Here is an 18,805-nt window from a genome sequence, read left to right as displayed (position 1 = left end):
GCAGGCGTGTTGGATCAGCTGTCCACAGGGTGGAGGCGATGCCTGCGTTGAGCATCATCATCATCAGCAGCATCAGCACCACCAGCACCATCAGCACCACCAACCCGTGTCACCATGCCGGCTCTCAGGCGACCTCACCGGCCGGACGATGATTATTAAAGGCCTCGAGTGCGTCATCTTGGTCGTGTTTCTTTGGTGAGCACAGCGCAGTCATATTTACACACACACACATACACACACGCGCACACACCTCGGATGAATATAGTCCCCGTGTTGCATTGATGATGATGGTGCTGATGCTGATGATGGTGGTGATGCTGATGATGGTGGTGATGCTGATGATGATGGTGGTGATGATGATGGTGGTGATGCTGATGATGGTGGTGATGCTGATGATGGTGGTGGTGATGATGATGGTGGTGATGCTGATGATGATGCTGATGATGATGGTGTTGTATCTTACGGTGAGCCGTTTGCAGAAATGTTGAATGTTACGATTGCGTGCGGTATCCGTGCTGTTCACATCACGCCGTGTTTAAGCCAGTGCTTTAGACATTGTGTTTAAGGGGCCGGCCATAAATGACGTCACGCACCTAGGGGGGAGGGGGGGTCAGACATTTGTGACGATGTGTGACGAGGGGGGGGGGGGTGAGAAATGTGACGTCACATCAAAATGCGCAACTTTAAATAAATACAGACAACACGTTCTACTTAATTAAATATACTTTTTAATAAATGTTTCCTCCTACAACATCAGAGTGCAGCGCCACATTAAATACGCACTACAATGACAATAGTTTAAAGGGATTTGAAGCATGTTTTTTGGGGGGGGGGAGCAGAGCTTTGTGACGTCATATTTGAGGGGGGGGTCTGACTTTTTGTGACGCCGTGTGACAAAGAGGGGGGGGGGGGTCAAAAATCTCCAAAATCGTGTGACGTCATTTATGGACGGCCCCCTACATGCCCACCTCCCACAAGAACTCAATCGCCCCCCTCACCTCAAATGCACGTCCATGCAGTCACTCAATCTTTATTTGACTTGCTAATGTCACCCGTAATCACATCGGCATCGGTGCACATCGCAGCCCCAGGTTCATCTCAAAAGCTAAGCAGGTGTTGAGGCTGGTTAGCACTGGGATGCTTTGGAGTGAGGTGTTGCAGGCATGGCATGTGATGTGGCTAAGAGATAACAGAAGATGGTAGTACAGCAATTGATTCTTGAATGGTAACTCTGGAGATATGAGTGTTAGCCCCAGAGTAAACGTGGATTTCATGAAGCCAAACACTTCGTAATGGCATTTTCCCCAAATGTCTAAACTGAAGTACACTCCTACAGAACAACCTTGGCCCTCGTTAAGTGAGGCTTTTCTGGGTAAAGTGCCTTGTTGTATTATTTTAAGGGCCTGCACTGAACCGTGCTGTGAAAACCAACTTTGGTAACCCTGCCTCTCATTTAATTAGTACTCTTCTCTGCCAATCCACTGCTGGATGAAGGCCTCTCTCACCACGCCGTGTCACGCGTGGGTGTTGTTTGACCGTGCTTCGTCTTGCTGGTCAGAGCCTGTCAGGAGCCCAGCACTGGTTGGTGGGTCTCATAGCGTATCGTGCTAACCCCTGCGCCACCGCTCCATTCAAATTTAATCCATATTCCCAAGTACGTTTTGTACAATTCCAGATCCGATGCGTCACATACAGCAGCAGTAAGAGTTGGACCTCTTTGATTGCAAACCCTTGTGTCACATGATGCATTACCAGGATGTCATAGGGCACGTGATTTCCCACATCTCCCGAGTGGAACTGGTGGCACGATGTGGCTTCTGGGTTCACTGTGAGTGGTGGACACGGTGTCACCACATGAGAAGGGCATCATTGTTTCAACGTTGAAACCCCAAAGAGTGGAGGGCCAGGCAGGGATTGCCTCGGCTGGGAGGCTGAATCCACACAGTGGCAATTAGTTGAGTCAATAATCCTGCCATTGGACATACCTGGTGTAGGTGCTTCCTTGCTAGCACAGCTATTTGTAGATAAGAACGTTTTTGTTTACCCTTTTAAAAAAGGGAGCATACTTAATTTATGTAAAACGTTATTTTCCTGGCATGAGTGCACATTATATCAGTGTTTGGAGTTTAAAAGAAATATTGAATGTATGTTATGTGTCTGATTGGAGGGGCTGGTGGCCCAGTGGTTGGGGCACTACACTGACCTTGCGACTGAGTTTGGCTCCCGGCCATTAGTAAATACTGCATCTAAAACATCTTCAGCCCCCCCCTTCCGCCTTCACCAACCTGTACTAATCAGTACGGTGAAGTATGGTCAAATAACCCCCAGGGCGCCCTCATCCAGCAGTGGAATGGCAATCGATGTACCGGTGAATGCGAGATATTTCACTCGCTGCGCATAAAGACACCACCAGCATATTTACGTGCGCGTCATGTGTTCCCTCAAAAGCAAACCATTCCCAAGCCGTGGGCAGAAAGAAAGGGCCTGTGTGGTCGCACTACATTTGAGCTCGTGAGATCTGATCAGAGACAACCGTGTGTGTGTGCCACTGGCCAAGTTCAAGTTCATTTATTAGGTATAGCCCTGTGAGCCATTCGGCTCTTGAATCGGGTGCAACCGCAACAAAAAAAAAACTAAAACATGAACAAAAAACATCTTAAAGTGAATATGTGACTAAGTGCAAACAGAAAATCCAAGAACGCTGTGTGCATAAATCCCAGTGGGATGCAAGTCAAACAACCAACAACAACCACAAGACAACTTAGATTAAGGCCATCAGTCTAACTCTGTACTACAACAAACAAACATGGCTAAACCAATACACTTTTCGAAATCACCAAAATAAAGCCTTGAAAGCAATGAAACAGTGATCATAGGAACTGTGACGGAATTTTCACAAAAAATGGCATAAACAACATGTACATCATGACATCCACCCCGTGCCACGTCCTAGGGGCTCAGTGTGTACATAGAGCTGTATCTATTTGTCTGAGGGCTCAATAGTAGTAACTGTTGCGTGGCATTCCACCCCCCCCCCCCCCATGTCAAATTAGTTTTGTTTGCAATAGGGACGCCAGCATACTGTGCAGGGGCATTATTAACATTATGGAAAGGGGACCGCTTTTTGACACAGCCTTCACCCTTGGAAAGGCGGGATGCCTCTCATCCTTCAGGAATACGGGTTCGGAGTGGTTTCACAGTGTTAGTGCGCCGCGCTGAAGCCGGTAACCTCAGTTCAATTCCCAGCCATGGCTAATGTCTATTTTGCAATGTTGTATTCCTGCTCCTTTGCGAATGGTTTGGTGGATAGAAACTTAAAGCTCCGTATCTGAGTGTGAATTCCACGCGATGGCTTCAGGTGATGCTCAGTAAATTGCTGCTGCTGAGCCTGCTATGAATTTGCCACCACTGCAATGGTTTGCAATGCGCTCTTTGGTTTATAATGCACCCTGCGGTTTACATTGTGCCCATTGGTTCCCAGGACACACTCTCTTTGGTTCACGATGCACTCTGGTTTGCAGGTCGCTTTACGGTTTTGGATTTTGGGCTTGAATTTTTGCCTTTTGTTGAAGGTAGTGACCAGACCTGGCGTGCGATGATGGGGTCGTGCGGAGTTTCGGTCGGGTCATGTGCCGCATTGTTTTCGGGGGAAGGTCCGGCACCGGCCGGCTCAGTGGTGGGATCAAATATGAGATGTCTTCACTGCATGCATTCATCACGAGATAACATTTTTAAGGCCCACTGATCCATCGGTACAAAAGATATTAATGCGTGGTTGCATTGAGTGCCGCCGTTAAGGGCATGTTTCCACGGCGGTCTTTCATCGTACGTGGCCAGCGACGAGGATTGAGTGGATGGCACTTGGCCACGGTTATTTCATTCGTGAGTGGTTCCGGCACAGGGAGGCGACCGATAAGAACCCTTGCCCCAGAGGTCGGTGCTTGCCGTCCTCTCATCCGAACCTAACAGGATGCTCTGTGTTTGCCCAGTCACTCGAAAGCAATGTCAACCCCCAATCCCAGGCGCAGGCTTACAATGCCCATCAGCTCTTCACAGCAGAGTTTCACGATAGCGTTTTAATTACTGCTCTGTCTTGCCTGAGTGTGTTGCAAGTGCCGTGTGTGCTTTTGGCGAGTAGATTTGTATCAGGAGTCCAGTCTCGGAATGACATCGCTGGGTCACAAGGATTGTTTTCAGGAAGATTCTACATTGAGATTGTTTTGGCCAACCAAGCGTCATCAGCCATGATCAATCTTTGCCTAAGCTTACATTTAATGTTAAAACAAAATCGGCAATAATTGATGTACTTACGTAATTTATACTTAAAAACAGTACTTTATTTTCATGTTTTTTTTTATTTGAGTTTCCTATACTTTGCACTCCGATCGGTTTTTTGCATTGTTGCTGTAACTTTCTGACCCACTCCTGCTGGACATCTGTGAAAAAGAGCTTCATAGCTCCAGTCTAATTAAAATTCTGATTCTGATCCACTGCTGGATGAAGGCCTCCTCAAGATGCCACCACGTTTCATGATCCTGCGACATTTATGTCGTCGACAAATTCTGCGCTCTTGAGACGTGTCTTGGCAATATTGGTGCAATATAAATGCAACCAAATATAAATGCAACCATTGTTACTGTTGATCAACACAGGAAGTGGCCACTGACTGTTGCAATGCAAGTTGCACTTCAACACAGCCAGAGAGATGGCAAAGCTCATTAGACCAGAAAAAAACTAAGAGAGTTTACGTAAAACTCTAGGGCCACAGGTATCTGATTCCAGGCTTGCTCTCAGCAAACAAATTCATATGCCTAGAGCAGTAGTTTAGGCGGTGTGCTGCGGCACACCAGTGCGTTTGCCGCTGTGTTTTTGAAATAGAGAAGAAAAAAACCTCACTGATCGCAAGCTAGGACGGACAAACTGTCCTCCTCCGAGCCGTTCAGTGGCCGATCTAGCTGCCGCCACCTCCCACGCCAGGGCCCTCTCGACTTCCCCGGTCACACGTGGCACAGTTGGGCAAACAGCCGCTACAAGTGGCCGTGCGTGGTGAGCCACGACGCATTGTGTTACCGTGGCGGGCGCATGTGCGTGCGTTTTACAGGTTTACAGGTGTTTAGTGCCCTGTGCCATCGGCTGTCGAGCTTAAAGTGTCGTGCCGCGAAGACCGACCGAGCTCTAGAGCGTGCCGCGGAGTGAAGGGGTTGAGAAGCACTGGCCAAGAGGATCACAACAGCTCAAAGAGATGCTACCACTTTAACTAATGAGTATTTGCTACGTTTAATAACGTTATGCAATTGCATTGGCAATATTGGTAAATGTGCAAAAGCTGTACTACAATGGGGGGCATTAGGTATGACATTTTGATAATTGTACTCATTGTTAAGGAATAGGCTTCTATTTATAGAGTACCACTTAAGCCTGAAATGAGCACTTGGTAAGGACATCATCTAGGTCGACTTGGCCTGAACTGAGCACTCGGCAAAGGGGTAATTGGTATACGCTTGGTGTCGGAATTATGAAACGATGGGAGCTGAAAGATACATGTGGTGCAAGGTTAAGTCGAGCAATGTCGATCCATGCTGACATGTTAAACCGCGATGCAGGGCTGAGCCACTTTTCATGAACAAAGGGTGACCAGGATGCCCGCGGTGGTTGGCACAGCACCCTCACATCTATGAGCAGCGCTGGTTGGGGGGTAGCTGGATCGCTTAGAGATGGGTAAATGTGATCACTGTTGGTGAGTAATCCTGTATTATTACTTTTCAGTGCCTAATTAGATTACTATTACTGAGCATGTGCTAGTTTATTTACTTTTTGTCAATCATTTTAGGCTGTTTTCAGCAAAAAATGTAATAATGCCAAATTATTTATCCAGGAAAAGCCTCACTGAGCCTTAAAACTATTTTTCAGGAGTCCTGTGTTGGGATATTTGGCCAATACCATAGTTTTAGCGTATTAGTGGAGTGTTGTGTATCTTTGAGAGTAAACGAATGGATCACATATCAGAATCCAAATTGTTGTTCTGGAGAAATCCGATGAGCTATGAAGCTTTTTTCACAGATGTCCAATGTTTCACTGGCCACTCACATAAGCCACATAAGCCAGGAATTAAACTCCGGTTGCTAGGTTCACAGCACCTGCCCTTCTGAAGCTGTCCACAGATTATTATTATAATTGCAAAGTCCGTGGTACACTTTTCCGCAGGTACCCGCTGCAGAACGTGTGCTCGCAAGGGGATGAGGACCACCATTTGGGAAGCGTCTTTCTCGAGGCCAGCAGCAACGTCCTCCACACGGTGAGAGAGGGCTCGGCCAAACCCAACAAAAAATATCTTTTTTGACTTCTGTGATATCAGGATTCTACGGAAACATTCCTCGAAATGCTGTACAAATCGAGGCATTATCAAGTTATGTTAAAGTCTGTGTTCCCCATGCTCAAATTATTGCGGGCAGCAGTTATGAGCCAGCGGTGAAATTCTTACATTCTTGTGATTGGGCCGTTCTCTCTCCGTATCACCTCTGCTTTTGTCTTCCCAAAAAGTGGCACTCATTTCATGTTTGGGATGAACTAACCCCAGCCATGAATTCAATTCCGTTCGCCATGGTGCCACTGTAAACCATCGGCAAAAATCATCACAACTTCACATTCGCTGTGCAGTGCCTTGAGATGGATTTTGACATTTTAAACACGCTCATACTTTCTAAGCAAGGGAAATATTCACCGCTTATCGCAGTCAACAAGTGCACGATTATGGTTTCTGCACGTTGAAGTGTCTCTTGTACTCCTCTTCAGGCTTTTACTGCTCAACCGTCAAATCGTGGAGATGATTCCCCATCCAGAAAAGACTCCGAGGGCTCAGCTGCCGAATGGTGGGACGGCACGGCAGCCCTCCCTCTGGCTGATGACACGACACAGAGCTCTGTGTTGGAAATCAGTGCCCCAGTGCACACCAGGTAGGCCTGTCTACAAAGCTGTGCATGAACCTCGTACATCATTGTTTTTGTGACAATGTCAGTTGTGCGACCAGTTCAATGGCTCTCTCTTCAGCAACCCACACTGACCAGCGTGGTGAAGTATGGTAGGACAACCTAGTGACTCGCATGGCGTGCAGAAGTCTGCATCCAGTGGTGCATTGAAAAAGCACCCTAAATGAGATTATTGTGTGGAGGCTCTCGCCACCAATTATCAAGATTCTTAACCAGTTTATTTTGGGGTTAGATCGTTGTGCCGGTATAATGTAAATGTTTTACTCTAAACCCCCCTCCACCATACAACAGAGCCAATCCAATCAACTTGGTTTGTTTTTTTATTCCAGAAAAAAACAGAGAAATGTTGAAAAGCCCAAGGAATATTTGACAATTTTGTCCGAACGTTTTGCTGTAGATTGCAACCAGCATCGTCGGCTGTTAACCAAAGCTCTGCTTTCGCGTGGATGTAATTTGGATTATGATAGAGGGCAGCCTCTAATTTTCGGCAACCACAACTGACTTCCCAAAATGCTACTAAGTTTATCAAGCCGAGAGTGACGAGGTTACTTGACTGGGATTGATTGTAAATGTTTGCGCTCACAGTGCTTGTTACCACCAAATCCGACAGCACACAATCCGGTATTCTGTGTTAATTTCATCCAGTTGAGAATAAATGTGGAATTTTCATCACTGGCTCAGGGCTGCCAGTAGATATGAGCTCCACCTCAATGTGCTTTTCAGCAGGACCTACTCTGACTTTATTAATGAGGGCAATACCGCCCGGCACGGGACTCACATCACCCACGCCTGCTGTCATTTGTTGAACGCAGCTCGGAGGACGGGAGCATTGGAATCGATCGCGCGTCAGAAGGCCCGCTCGGCAGTCTGGAAGCGGACGAACCTGCGACATCACACCAAGCTACGGCGAGACGAGGCGACGCCACAATGACGGCCGACGCATCGTGCAACGGACGAAAAACCCCCCTTAGCGACGCGTCACGGTGGTCCTTCGAACCCTGCGAGGTGCCGCCACCACCTTCCTCGCAGCCACCATGCTCCTCGGAGGTTCTGCCGCTGTCGGACTCGGGGCTCTCGTCGCGTCGAGCGGAGGGCGGCCGCGCGACCACGACGGCCTCCGCGCGCATTGAGGCATCGTTGCGCTCGATTCCCTCGACGGAGGGCAACCCGGCTTCCTCTCGGATGACGGACGCCAGGTTTTATTCCTCGCGGCGTGCGACCGAGCCCCTGCCCCCGCTGATGTCCACGCCCTTGAGGCAGCAAACAACGCCATCGGATGAAGCAACGGATGAACTTACGAGTGCACGGGGCACTGAGCTGTCGAGCGAAGAATCGGTCTCACCGGAGGACGATGGGAAATCTCACGGAGAAATAGGAATGCACGCCGATGAGAAAGTCGTGGATTTTAATGGATTCCCTCTGCAGGAACCTGCGTTCAAAGATAAAAAAGTGAATCGGGAAGATGTGTTATTAATTGTGCATGGTAATGAGCTGAGTAATGAGCAGATGTCGCAAGTACAAATCGTTCAACCACCACTTCATCAAGAAATGTCGGTCGGAGTACAACACTCTTTTGACGAATCTGCACCTTTGGCTGAGCATTCAACACAGGACGACATGTCACCTTCCCAGAAGCCTTTGCTTTCGGAGGTATTGTCAGTCCAGGAAGTGACGTCACTGCCAGAATGTACACCGTCTGTTGTTAAAGCGGATCAGAAAGATTCAGCAGTGGTGGGAACGTCTTTGGTAGCGGCACAGTCCGTTCAGAAAATAACACCCTCGGTGGTGCAAATGGAACAGCAGTTTGCCTCGCAAGAGGTCCTCTTGGAAGCAAAGATGCTTTCTCTCGAGCAGATGATGGTCACAGCCGAGAAGGACGCTGAGCAGGATTTACAGGCGACTCGTCTGGACGTTGAACAGGCCCTGGCGACACCGTCCCCGTCTGCAGGAATTCACGCTGGCGACACACTCCCGGCGTCCTCTCTCACCAGCGTCGCCGCCGTCGCCGTCATTACAGATGACCACCCAGGTGAACACAACGAGTCGCGGCTGGAAACCGTGATGCAGGAGTCTGAGAGCCCGTCGAGCAGCGAACCCACGGAGGTGTTGACACCGGCCGATGGTGAGGAGGGAGGACAGCTGCTCAAGCCTGAGGACATCCCGTCGTTTGACGAGTGGAAAAAGAAGGTTCTGGAAGAAGAGAAGGAGAAGCAAGGTGAGTCGTGTTATTATTAATCGAAATCGCGTCGTATGTTTATCTAGGATTGAATCGCTGAGTATCAAGACCTCTTTTCAGGATGTTTATGCTTTGAGTTGTTTGCCAATATATATTTTGAGTATCTGTGCACATGGGCAAAATCTCGAGATGCAATTCGTTCAATCCCCTCTGTCCTCAGGACCCAGTGATGCCCTCCTAGGGCTGTGAGCGAATATAGGGTTTGTTAATGGGCCACACACACAATAATGTCTGCTGTCATTCCCTGGCTAAATCTGTAAATTAACGTATTGGCGGTACACTGGTGGTGTGCGGTATACAAAAAAGCTATTTTTTCGCAATAATTTTTTTATTTTCCCACCGGTTTGCAACCCCTGGTGCTTCAAAATCAGTTATTGTGATGTCAAAGCAGTCTTAAGACGAATGTCGGGTGAAAATATATATTTTAGACTGTTTTATTAGGACAGGTGTGTCATGTTGCACCGGCGTACCGCCAATACGTCCACATGTAAAATATTGCACGAGGAAATAACCAGGGGTAATGCTTCATAAAATTTCAAGCTGAAATTCTAAAAGTTCACAGAATAAAATTACTCTAAAAGAATTAATATATAATGTTTAGAAAATTATTCCTTTCTTGAAAAACATCTAATTTGATTTGAAACATTTAACTTTAAAGATTTCGTTTTGAAATAAATGTATGACCCAGTGAAATTAGAACAATTTTATTTTCTCATGCTCATGGTAGAATTTGCCCTACTAATAATTGAATATCCTGTGATGGTTGTATTTGTTTGGCTTTCTGAGTTGGATTAATTTTCTCGGTTCGTAATCAAATCGTGCCCATGCTGCGTTTTCAAGACCAAGTGATGCCTGCGATTCCTGTTCTGCTGCCTCCGGTTGCCAAAAAGTCTCTCAACAACTACGCGTCGGTGGAGTGCGGAGCCAAGATCCTGTCTGCCAACCCCGAGGCGCAGGTAAGGGCTGCCCCCCCGAGGGCGCTAGACAACGAGCAGTAGCCAGGAGTCAGGAACGCATTTCCTGGGGTACCGGCCGCTGGCACCTTGAGGCCAGGCGTTGTGGCTCATCGGGGTCCTTGTGGCGCATGGGGGGCATTGTAGGGGCATTGTGGCTCGTGGGGGCATTGTGGGGGCATTGTGGGGGCATTGTGGCTCGTAGGGGCGGTGACGTAGCGGCCTGCCCGGCTGTGCATTTCTCCGCTCGTTGCAGTGGTTCGCGATCCGATTCCGGCAGGCCACCCTGGTTAATACCGCGTGGTATATTCACCGTAACTCACACGCCATCTGCTTCACAGTGGATGTTAAAGTTGCAAAGACGTCGGTGGATTGTGTGCTAAATTGTCAAATTTTAATAATGACCTCCAATTTGATTTGGATAACGCGCAGCACATCGTTTCCTCCTGTAAAGCTACTGCAGGCCCTGCCTGTCAAGCAGCGTTTTTGCAATAGCCCTGGACTATAATAATGTTACGAATGCCAAATATAATTATAATTATGGCTGATTTCGTGTGGACATGGCATGACACAATATAAGGAGGTGTAATGTCTGCTTATTATGTTACTTATATTCACAACCAACTAAGCTAATGATTGTTTAGTAATGTCTGGTATGATATCCGCCGGACTAGGCCGCATATCCAATCGTGGAGAGGGTCCTTGCCTGTGACCATCTATCTGTCAGTTCACCAGCATTAGTTTTAAGCAAGTCTGACTGCTGATGAGACGCATAATGTTGTATCTGCTTACATTAAACCAAATCTGGCTGAATAAATTAATTCTCAGAATACCGTGTGGCCAACGGGCTGTGTACAAAAACGACTTTACATTTTTATTTAGAGGGACAGACATGGGAACGAGGTGTATTGTCTGCTCATTTATTTTGCCTTGCCTCTCATTCAAGAGCTGAGTATGTGTGTGTGTCATTACAGAGCACCTCCACCATACTCATGGAGAACAAAGACTTGTACATGCTGAACCCTTGCAGCGCAAAGATCTGGTATGTTGGACCACGGCAATCGGGATTTATACTCGCACGAGCACCACGCACGGCCTTCGGATGTGACCGCCCACCTGCCCGTCCTTCTTTATTTTATTTTCACCTACGTGACTTTACCGAAAAAAACAAAGAGTATATGGATCCTTGCAGTCACGAAAACTTCAAATCTAGAATTAATTGACAAAGTGATCATTCAAGTGTGTTCAATGGCACTAATGGGTCTCCTAATGTTCAATGGGGGAATCTGTGTTTTTGTGTGTTTGTGTGTGTGTGTTTGTGTGTGTGTGTTTGTGTGTGTGTGTTTGTGTGTGTGTGTTTGTGTGTGTGTGTTTGTGTGTGTGTGTTTGTGTGTGTGTGTTTGTGTGTGTGTGTTTGTGTGTGTGTGTTTGTGTGTGTGTTTGTGTGTGTGTGTTTGTGTGTGTGTGTTTGTGTGTGTGTTTGTGTGTGTGTGTTTGTGTGTGTGTTTGTGTGTGTGTTTGTGTGTGTGTGTTTGTGTGTGTGTGTTTGTGTGTGTGTGTTGTGTGTGTGTGTGTGTGTGTGTTTGTGTGTGTGTGTTTGTGTGTGTGTGTTTGTGTGTGTGTGTTTGTGTGTGTGTGTTTGTGTGTGTGTGTTTGTGTGTGTGTGTTTGTGTGTGTGTGTTTGTGTGTGTGTGTTTGTGTGTGTGTGTTTGTGTGTGTTTGTGTGTGTGTGTTTGTGTGTGTGTGTTTGTGTGTGTGTGTTTGTGTGTGTGTGTTTGTGTGTGTGTGTTTGTGTGTGTGTGTTTGTGTGTGTGTGTTTGTGTGTGTGTGTGTTTGTGTGTGTGTGTTTGTGTGTGTGTGTTTGTGTGCGAGCACTGCAGGTTTGTGATAGAGCTTTGTGAGCCTGTGCAGGTGAAACAGATCGACATCGGAAACCTGGAGCTCTTTTCTTCCACCCCCAGGGACTTTGTGGTGTCCATCAGTGACAGGTCAGAATGCACGCGGATCAACTCGTACTGCCGGCACTGATCTGTGTCTAGGGAATAGCGATTAGTGCTGTAAGGCTTGCGTAAAACTCGTCACACCTGTACAGCCGACATGTGGCATTGCTTACAGATCTGCCAGTATATTGTGTTTTTGTTCTACTATCGTGTTTTTGTATTGTTTGTTGTAACGTTCTTACCCACCCCTACTGGACATCCGTGGAAAGAGCTTTATAGCTCATCGGATTCCTCCAGATTAAATCAATATTTTGAATCTGATATGAGTAGGCCTTTACCTCTGAGACAATGTTCCATAAAAAGAGTCGAAGCGACTCCCTGCTCAAGTGAGCATTGAGGCGATGCTCATCTCCAGCCGACAGCCTTGAGCCGGTTTTGGGGAATCTTCTCATTCCTATAGCAGGGGAGAATGTCCATCTCCAAAGGACAACCATTTCACAAGTCCACAGGGTGACACGTATTTTATCGACCCTGGAGGGATGATGGGCCGAGTCAACCACAAACGAGGATTTGAACTCTCAACCTTTCCAATTGTGAGCCGCTCGCCAAACTCGTGGAAACCACCCCCGGGGGTCAGAGGTCGCAACCGGGTACCCGATACCCGTACCCTACCCGATACCCGGCTACCCGGCCAGGTACGGGTATGGGTAGCCGTTTGCGACCCTGGTGCGGCCGGGTACGGGTACGGGTAGGCCGTGAGTCACTGGTGAGTAACCGTTTGTCACTCATTTCGGGTAGGGTACGGGTACGGGTAGAGTACGGGTACCCGGCCGGTTACGGGTACCCATTTGCGACCCTGGTGCGGCCGGTTACGGGTACGGGTAAGGAATCAAAACCCGTTTGCGACCTCTGCCGGGGGTCGGCCACGGCAGTCGACCCTCGCCCCTCCTGCCGTAATTTGCCGCACTTCCCTTTCATGGTCTCTCTAGGACTCCTACCTTGCCGCAACATTCCTCTAGCATCAATCTCAGACACCTGTAGTCGAAGACACGCAATTCATTATCGGGCTTCTTCTTTCGTATGGATTAAGAGCAGCGGATTTAAGATGTAATTTTAGATATTGTTATCCACTCGATTGTCTGTTCAGACGCGGAGTGGATCTCGTCCGTTCCTCCTTTAAAGGAGTGAAGGCAGCAGTGGCGCGGTGTTTACGATGGCGGTCGATAGTTGGGGGATTAGTGGCCGCACTCAAAGGCCGCTGAATCTTTGACGTGCCATTTGTGCATCAGGTGGCCGCATCGGCCACATGGCCTGGTCCCGATTCGGTTGATGGTCGACCATTGGCGGCGTGGAAGGTTGAAACCGGGAGGTTTGACGGTAGGGGTACTGTACGAGATGTTTATTTTTGTCGTAGGCCGCGGTCCAGACTTGCTGCCATCTCTCGCCTTCATTTGTATTTGTGGCGTGGAGTGAGGCTGCCGTTGCTGCTGTGATCCAGAAGGGGCGTTGTGATTTTAGGCAAACATTCAGCACTGATCCACACTCCACGTCGAGATATCGACAACAAATAATACCCCATCTTGTCCACTTCGCCAGATATCCCATCAGGGAATGGGTAAAGGTGGGAACCCTGCATGCTCGAGATGAGAGGATTATCCAGAGCTTCCCTCTGCATCAGCAGATGTATGCGATGTTTCTCAAGGTGAGCTGGCACATTCAAGCACTGTGGTTGAATTGGACCTGCCGACATTTAACTTATCGTCTGATTGTATAGGAACGCTTGCACACGGCCGCACTGTGTTATCACCTTTCCATGTAATGATATATCAATTCAGCAATTGAAGTCAATTATTATTTTCGCGTAAATTCATCTGATTGTGAGGGTAAAACCCAAGTTTAACAATGTTAAATTATATCGACACAAGTTTTCACTGCATCCGAAATGCAATTATTTAAACAATAGATAAAGGAGGTACATTTTCATCCTGTTTGCGAGTCGGGTTCGTTTTTTACTTGAAAGACGTATGCACATAATTGTCCGTCGTGTTTTTAGATCAAATAATGCTCACTTATTCAGACAGAAGATTTAATCAGAGCCCCGGTCGCTGTGGCTGTGACACAGAAGCGTGTCTGGGATTGGCCTCCGGGAACTTTGAAGCCCCCCCCCCCCTCTCGTCGTTCCGAGGCAGCGTGCCGGCGACTTTGATCCCTTCGCGCGACGCACCCTGCGGAAAAATGACCTTAAGATGTGGAGACTTGGCCGTCGGTTGACAGTTTTCCCGCTAAGCTCATCAGAAGTCAAAGGCGCACCGCTTAAACCGGTTGGTTGTCTTGGCCATGGTGTGGCTTTTTATCCCCGCGATGGCGACGCAGCTTAAGGTGGCTTTTGTCCCAGGTCGCCCCTGCCCAGGTCGTCGGTAGCGCGTAGCCGTAATATTCAATGGCCGTGCAATCGCAGCCGGTTAAAGGGCGGTGCTGTTGTGCACCCGAGGAGATGATGCTGAATGAATTATGCAACTTGTATGTTGCATCTCCACCGCTGATTGTTCTCCCTTTCCTGTCGGCATCCAGATGTTCACCAAGTATGTAAAGGTTAGGAAATGTGCCCCCTCTGCCTTGCTGTGCGTGCTGTGTCCCTGCTGATGCCTTTTCCTCATTCTCGTGCATGCGTGCCCACTAAGCCACCGCTTGCGTTTGCGGTGTGGGGTCAAGGGTTGAAATGGTCAAGTCGCCACTTCGGTTTGAATGGAAGTTTCCACAGAACAAATGGTGAAAGGTTGCCACGCAGCCATGCGGACTCATGCTAAATTACTGCCGTGCGGTATTTGAAGTGGTCCATCAAGAATAGTAACTTGACGTTTTCTAAATCTTGCACATTATTGTTATTACACTTGTTTATCTAGGGAAAGTCTCAATGAGTTTCAAGACTCTTTTAGAGGAATGGTCCTGCGAAGCCTTTCAAGTAGGGGTGACGATTGCGATGCGTTTCCCCATTGGGTAATTTTGGGAACAATTTCTCCTAATTTTGACCGTGATGCCGGCACACGAATGGTCTAACTCTTCTTTGAACGAAGTCACGGGATCATTTTTCACGTCCACCGAAGCAGACGGCACGCGTCTCATGGTTAAATACACCCGCAGTATTGACCAGGCCTGCCGGATTCCGAAAAGTGTGTTACCTGCAAAACGAGCGGCGAGCTGCACGACCGCTTAGCTGCATTGTCGCCCTCATTAACTCCTCCTTGCTTGGCCGGTTCATTAACAACGGGACAGCGGCTTGCCCTTTCACAGTTCGAGACGCCCTTCTTAGCGCGTTTATGCGCCCACTCTCGATTCACTAACGCGTTGTACTCCCCGACCCGCATTATGAAATACTATCAGAAAACTGCCGATGCGCAACACATCATGGAACCTCCTTTGCCAGTACCAAAATATGAGAATAGGTTTTCCCCTTTTTTCTGGCAACAAAGCAGCTGTGTTAAGATGTTAAAACACCAAACTGAAACCTTTTACAAGGAATCATGTCTGCGTTAACCACAGTACTTGTGGGCAGTGGATTGACAAGCTGACAACTATAAGTGTGTGAATTTTTATAAATTCTCGGGCTTAATTTGCCGCTTATGTTTCATTTTATATTATTCTTACACTAGATATTAAGTTTAGATTTGTATGATTAATACAAATTTACGTAGTTTTTACTGCGTGTAGCAGTAGCGATGTGCGGTTACTTGTGTTCGTTTCAGGTTGAGCTGGTTTCCCATCACGGATCTGAACACTTCTGTCCAATCAGCCTCATAAGGTAACTCGAGCAAGAGCGTTCTTGTGCAACGCAGCACTTTTGCATTTTTCTCCACGTGGTCGTCGTGCAGACTCCTGCAAGTCGTTTGGTTAAACAGCACGCTCTTGTTGACGTGTGCGCGCATTTCCCGATCTGGCAGGGTGGTGGCACTGTGGCAGAACGCCACTCGCAGTCGGAATGTTTTCCGTTTCTACTCGGGTGTGTGATGGCGATTGTCTAGTTCAGAGGAATGGGTTGGTGTATCACATAGATTTTACTGGTAGGAACCCACTGGTTCCACCAGCCCACAGGGGATTATTGTGTCCGTCCGTCGTGCAGGGAGGGGCTGGGTGGGGAGGGAGGGGCTGGGTGGGGAGGGAGGGGCTGGGTGGGGAGGGTGGGGCTGGGTGGGGAGGGTGGGTAGGGTGGGGAGGGGCTGGGTGGGGCTGCGTGGGGTGGGGAGGGTGGGGAGGGGCTGGGTGGGAAGGGTGGGGCTGGGTGGGGGTGGGAGGGGTGGGGCTGGGTGGGGAGGGGCTGGTCATCCCGTGGTGCCCTTATAAAACTCAACGTTTATCCTACTCAAGCCGGCTTGTGCCCGCCCTCACAGTCGGGCATATTTGCAGAATACACCACGCCGCCGTTGACCCTGCAGGCCATTGACCGAGCAACCCAACGTTCCTACCAGCTCCCTCCGCAGGAATGTGCTGTAAGACTCTCTATGGAGAGCAAGGCGAGAACATAATTATCTTGACGTAACACTCATCGTAGTCGAGATATAATTAGGGACCAATAAAAGATGGAAAACACAATAATCATAGAGACAATTAGATCACCTCAGCCATCGCCTCCCACTGCTGCGTGCACCTCCGGGAGTTTATTGAGCCCCAATCCACCTCGTGAAGGCGCCCGCAGCCATTCGTGGCGAAAGCCCGACAGAAGAATTGCTCAACGTGCAGCCCAACCCGGGGAAAAAGAAAAAAAACGCGCTAGGATCGTGCAGACGGTGCGTGGCCCGTGCCCCCCTCGCCTCCGCCGCCGCCGTCCCCCGTGCACGCTTGCGTGGACCTGTCCGTCGTCGCTCCCTCTGTGCTCCCAGGGTGCTCGGCATCAGCATGGTGGAGGAGTACGACGAGATCGACGACGTCGACGAGACTCGCCGCTCCGGGCGCGCGTCCGACGAGCTGCACGACGAGGACCGCGGTGAGGGCCCCCAATCCCCCCCCCCCCCAATCCCCCCCCTCCTTGTCCTCGCCGCTTGCCATGGGGAGTCGAAGTTTACGGAACGTTGGGACCCAAGTTCGGCATTCCCCCTCCCTCACATGGGGCGGTGACGCAGCCCGGCGGTGACGCGCTCGGCGCCTGTTACGAATGTTTTCACTGTTCGATACCGACAGGCCGCCCTGGTTAATACTGACCATGAAGTACCGTGCGCTGCCCGCGTCGCTCGCGGTCGACGTTAAGATCCCGTGACGTCATTTGAAGAAGAGCAGACCGTCGCGTAGCCAGCATCGTGGGGTCCAATTTTTTTGCCAAATTTGATAAATTACACCGCAAATTATTTTATCAGGATTACATGAAGCGATTGCTGCCCCCCCTTCCCCCACTTTGCAGAACTTTACAGAACCCTCCTCAAAAGAGTCTTGAGACTCGGTGAAGAAATAAATTGGCCCCGTTATTAAATGGAGAAAACTCTCATCATTTGTGAAAGCACCTCCGATTGTCACGGTTGGCTACATACGGTGCGAAAGAAGTTCAACATACATACACACAAAGATTTAAAGCTTTCGTGACTGCAGGGATTCATCTTCTTGGTTCTTTCGGTAAAGTCACGTAGAATGGAAATAATAAAGTAAAACATAATAAAGTAATTATTTTATAACGTTTTATTTTATTATTTTATTACGTTTTATTTTATAATGTTTTATTTTATTATTTTATTATTTCCATTCTACGTGACTTTACCGAAAGAACCAAGAAGATACACACGAAGCTCAAACATGTAAACGCTTCAACTGTAAACGATGAGCACCCTTAAGTGGAAACTAATGTATGTGTCTGTTGTCGCCCCAACGCACTGTCAGATATCGCCATTGGGTTGGGAAATCCCAACGAGAACTCTTCAGACAACCTGCTGGGGTCTGCCACGAGTGAGTTGACTTGCACCAGCACGTCGCCCGCCACTCTGCTGTGACTGTGGCGTGCGTGACCCCGACTCATTCGCGATGCGTTGCACCCTTAGGTGCCATTCTGAGCATGGTGAACATGGCAGCCAAGGTGCTCGGAGGCAACAAGGGGGACAAGGAAGGCCGTAAGGTTCACATTTTCACGGACAGAAATTCCGTCGGTTTATCATTTTATTGGCCATCGATGAGAGAGTCTGTCTAAACATAATGCTACATTTTAGACCTTCAATTTTCCACATTCAGTACAAAACTCTAGAATTGTATAAATACCTCACTCTTTATACCCAGCAATCCAGCAGCATTTATACAATTAGTGACAATACTGATGAGACTTTACCGAAAGAACCAAGAATATGAATCCATGCAGTCACGAAAGCTTTAAGTCGAAATTTGAGACCCAAAAAGTCAACCTTTTCCACACGTTAGCCGCTTAAATAAATGCACCTGCATATATTTGGTCTGGAAGGGCCCATGAGCTGACAGACAAAACTTCATCACTTATATTTTACTCGGATATACAGACTCTGATAAATGTATTAGCCCAAAGTCCTGCATTGTCGTGCGTGTATTTAATCTTTAGCATTGGGGTGCTTGAGAAGCTGTCCTGAACCATCGCTGTGCTTGCTGTTCTGCTTGCAGCTGGAGTGGCTCTTCGAGATCAGCATGCGGTGCGGGAGAATGCCTCTGGGGAGCCGGAGACAGCTGTGAATGGGTACGACGCCATCCCAT

At 48.4% G+C, this 18,805-nt stretch overlaps 1 protein-coding gene across 1 annotated transcript in view; it reads left to right on the top strand.

Moving 5' to 3' along the window:
* Nucleotides 1-18,805, top strand: part of LOC133354686 (SUN domain-containing ossification factor-like) — a 28,921-nt gene continuing 10,116 nt past the window's right edge. The window contains 14 exon segments of the mRNA XM_061571736.1: nucleotides 1-195; nucleotides 6,205-6,295; nucleotides 6,793-6,953; nucleotides 7,799-9,201; nucleotides 10,063-10,178; nucleotides 11,150-11,217; nucleotides 12,056-12,163; nucleotides 13,712-13,817; nucleotides 14,687-14,707; nucleotides 15,859-15,914; nucleotides 16,990-17,093; nucleotides 17,975-18,040; nucleotides 18,133-18,201; nucleotides 18,716-18,788. Of these exon segments, the coding sequence (XP_061427720.1) occupies nucleotides 149-195; nucleotides 6,205-6,295; nucleotides 6,793-6,953; nucleotides 7,799-9,201; nucleotides 10,063-10,178; nucleotides 11,150-11,217; nucleotides 12,056-12,163; nucleotides 13,712-13,817; nucleotides 14,687-14,707; nucleotides 15,859-15,914; nucleotides 16,990-17,093; nucleotides 17,975-18,040; nucleotides 18,133-18,201; nucleotides 18,716-18,788 (2,489 nt within the window). The 5' untranslated portion in view covers nucleotides 1-148.

This window comes from Lethenteron reissneri, chromosome 48, assembly GCF_015708825.2.
Source record: "Lethenteron reissneri isolate LAM-NWPU_2019-01 chromosome 48, ASM1570882v1, whole genome shotgun sequence".
In the NCBI taxonomy this organism is placed as follows: Eukaryota; Metazoa; Chordata; class Hyperoartia; order Petromyzontiformes; family Petromyzontidae; genus Lethenteron; species Lethenteron reissneri.
Note: the sequence above shows the minus strand (reverse complement) of the source record. Positions and strands in the feature narration are given on the sequence as shown.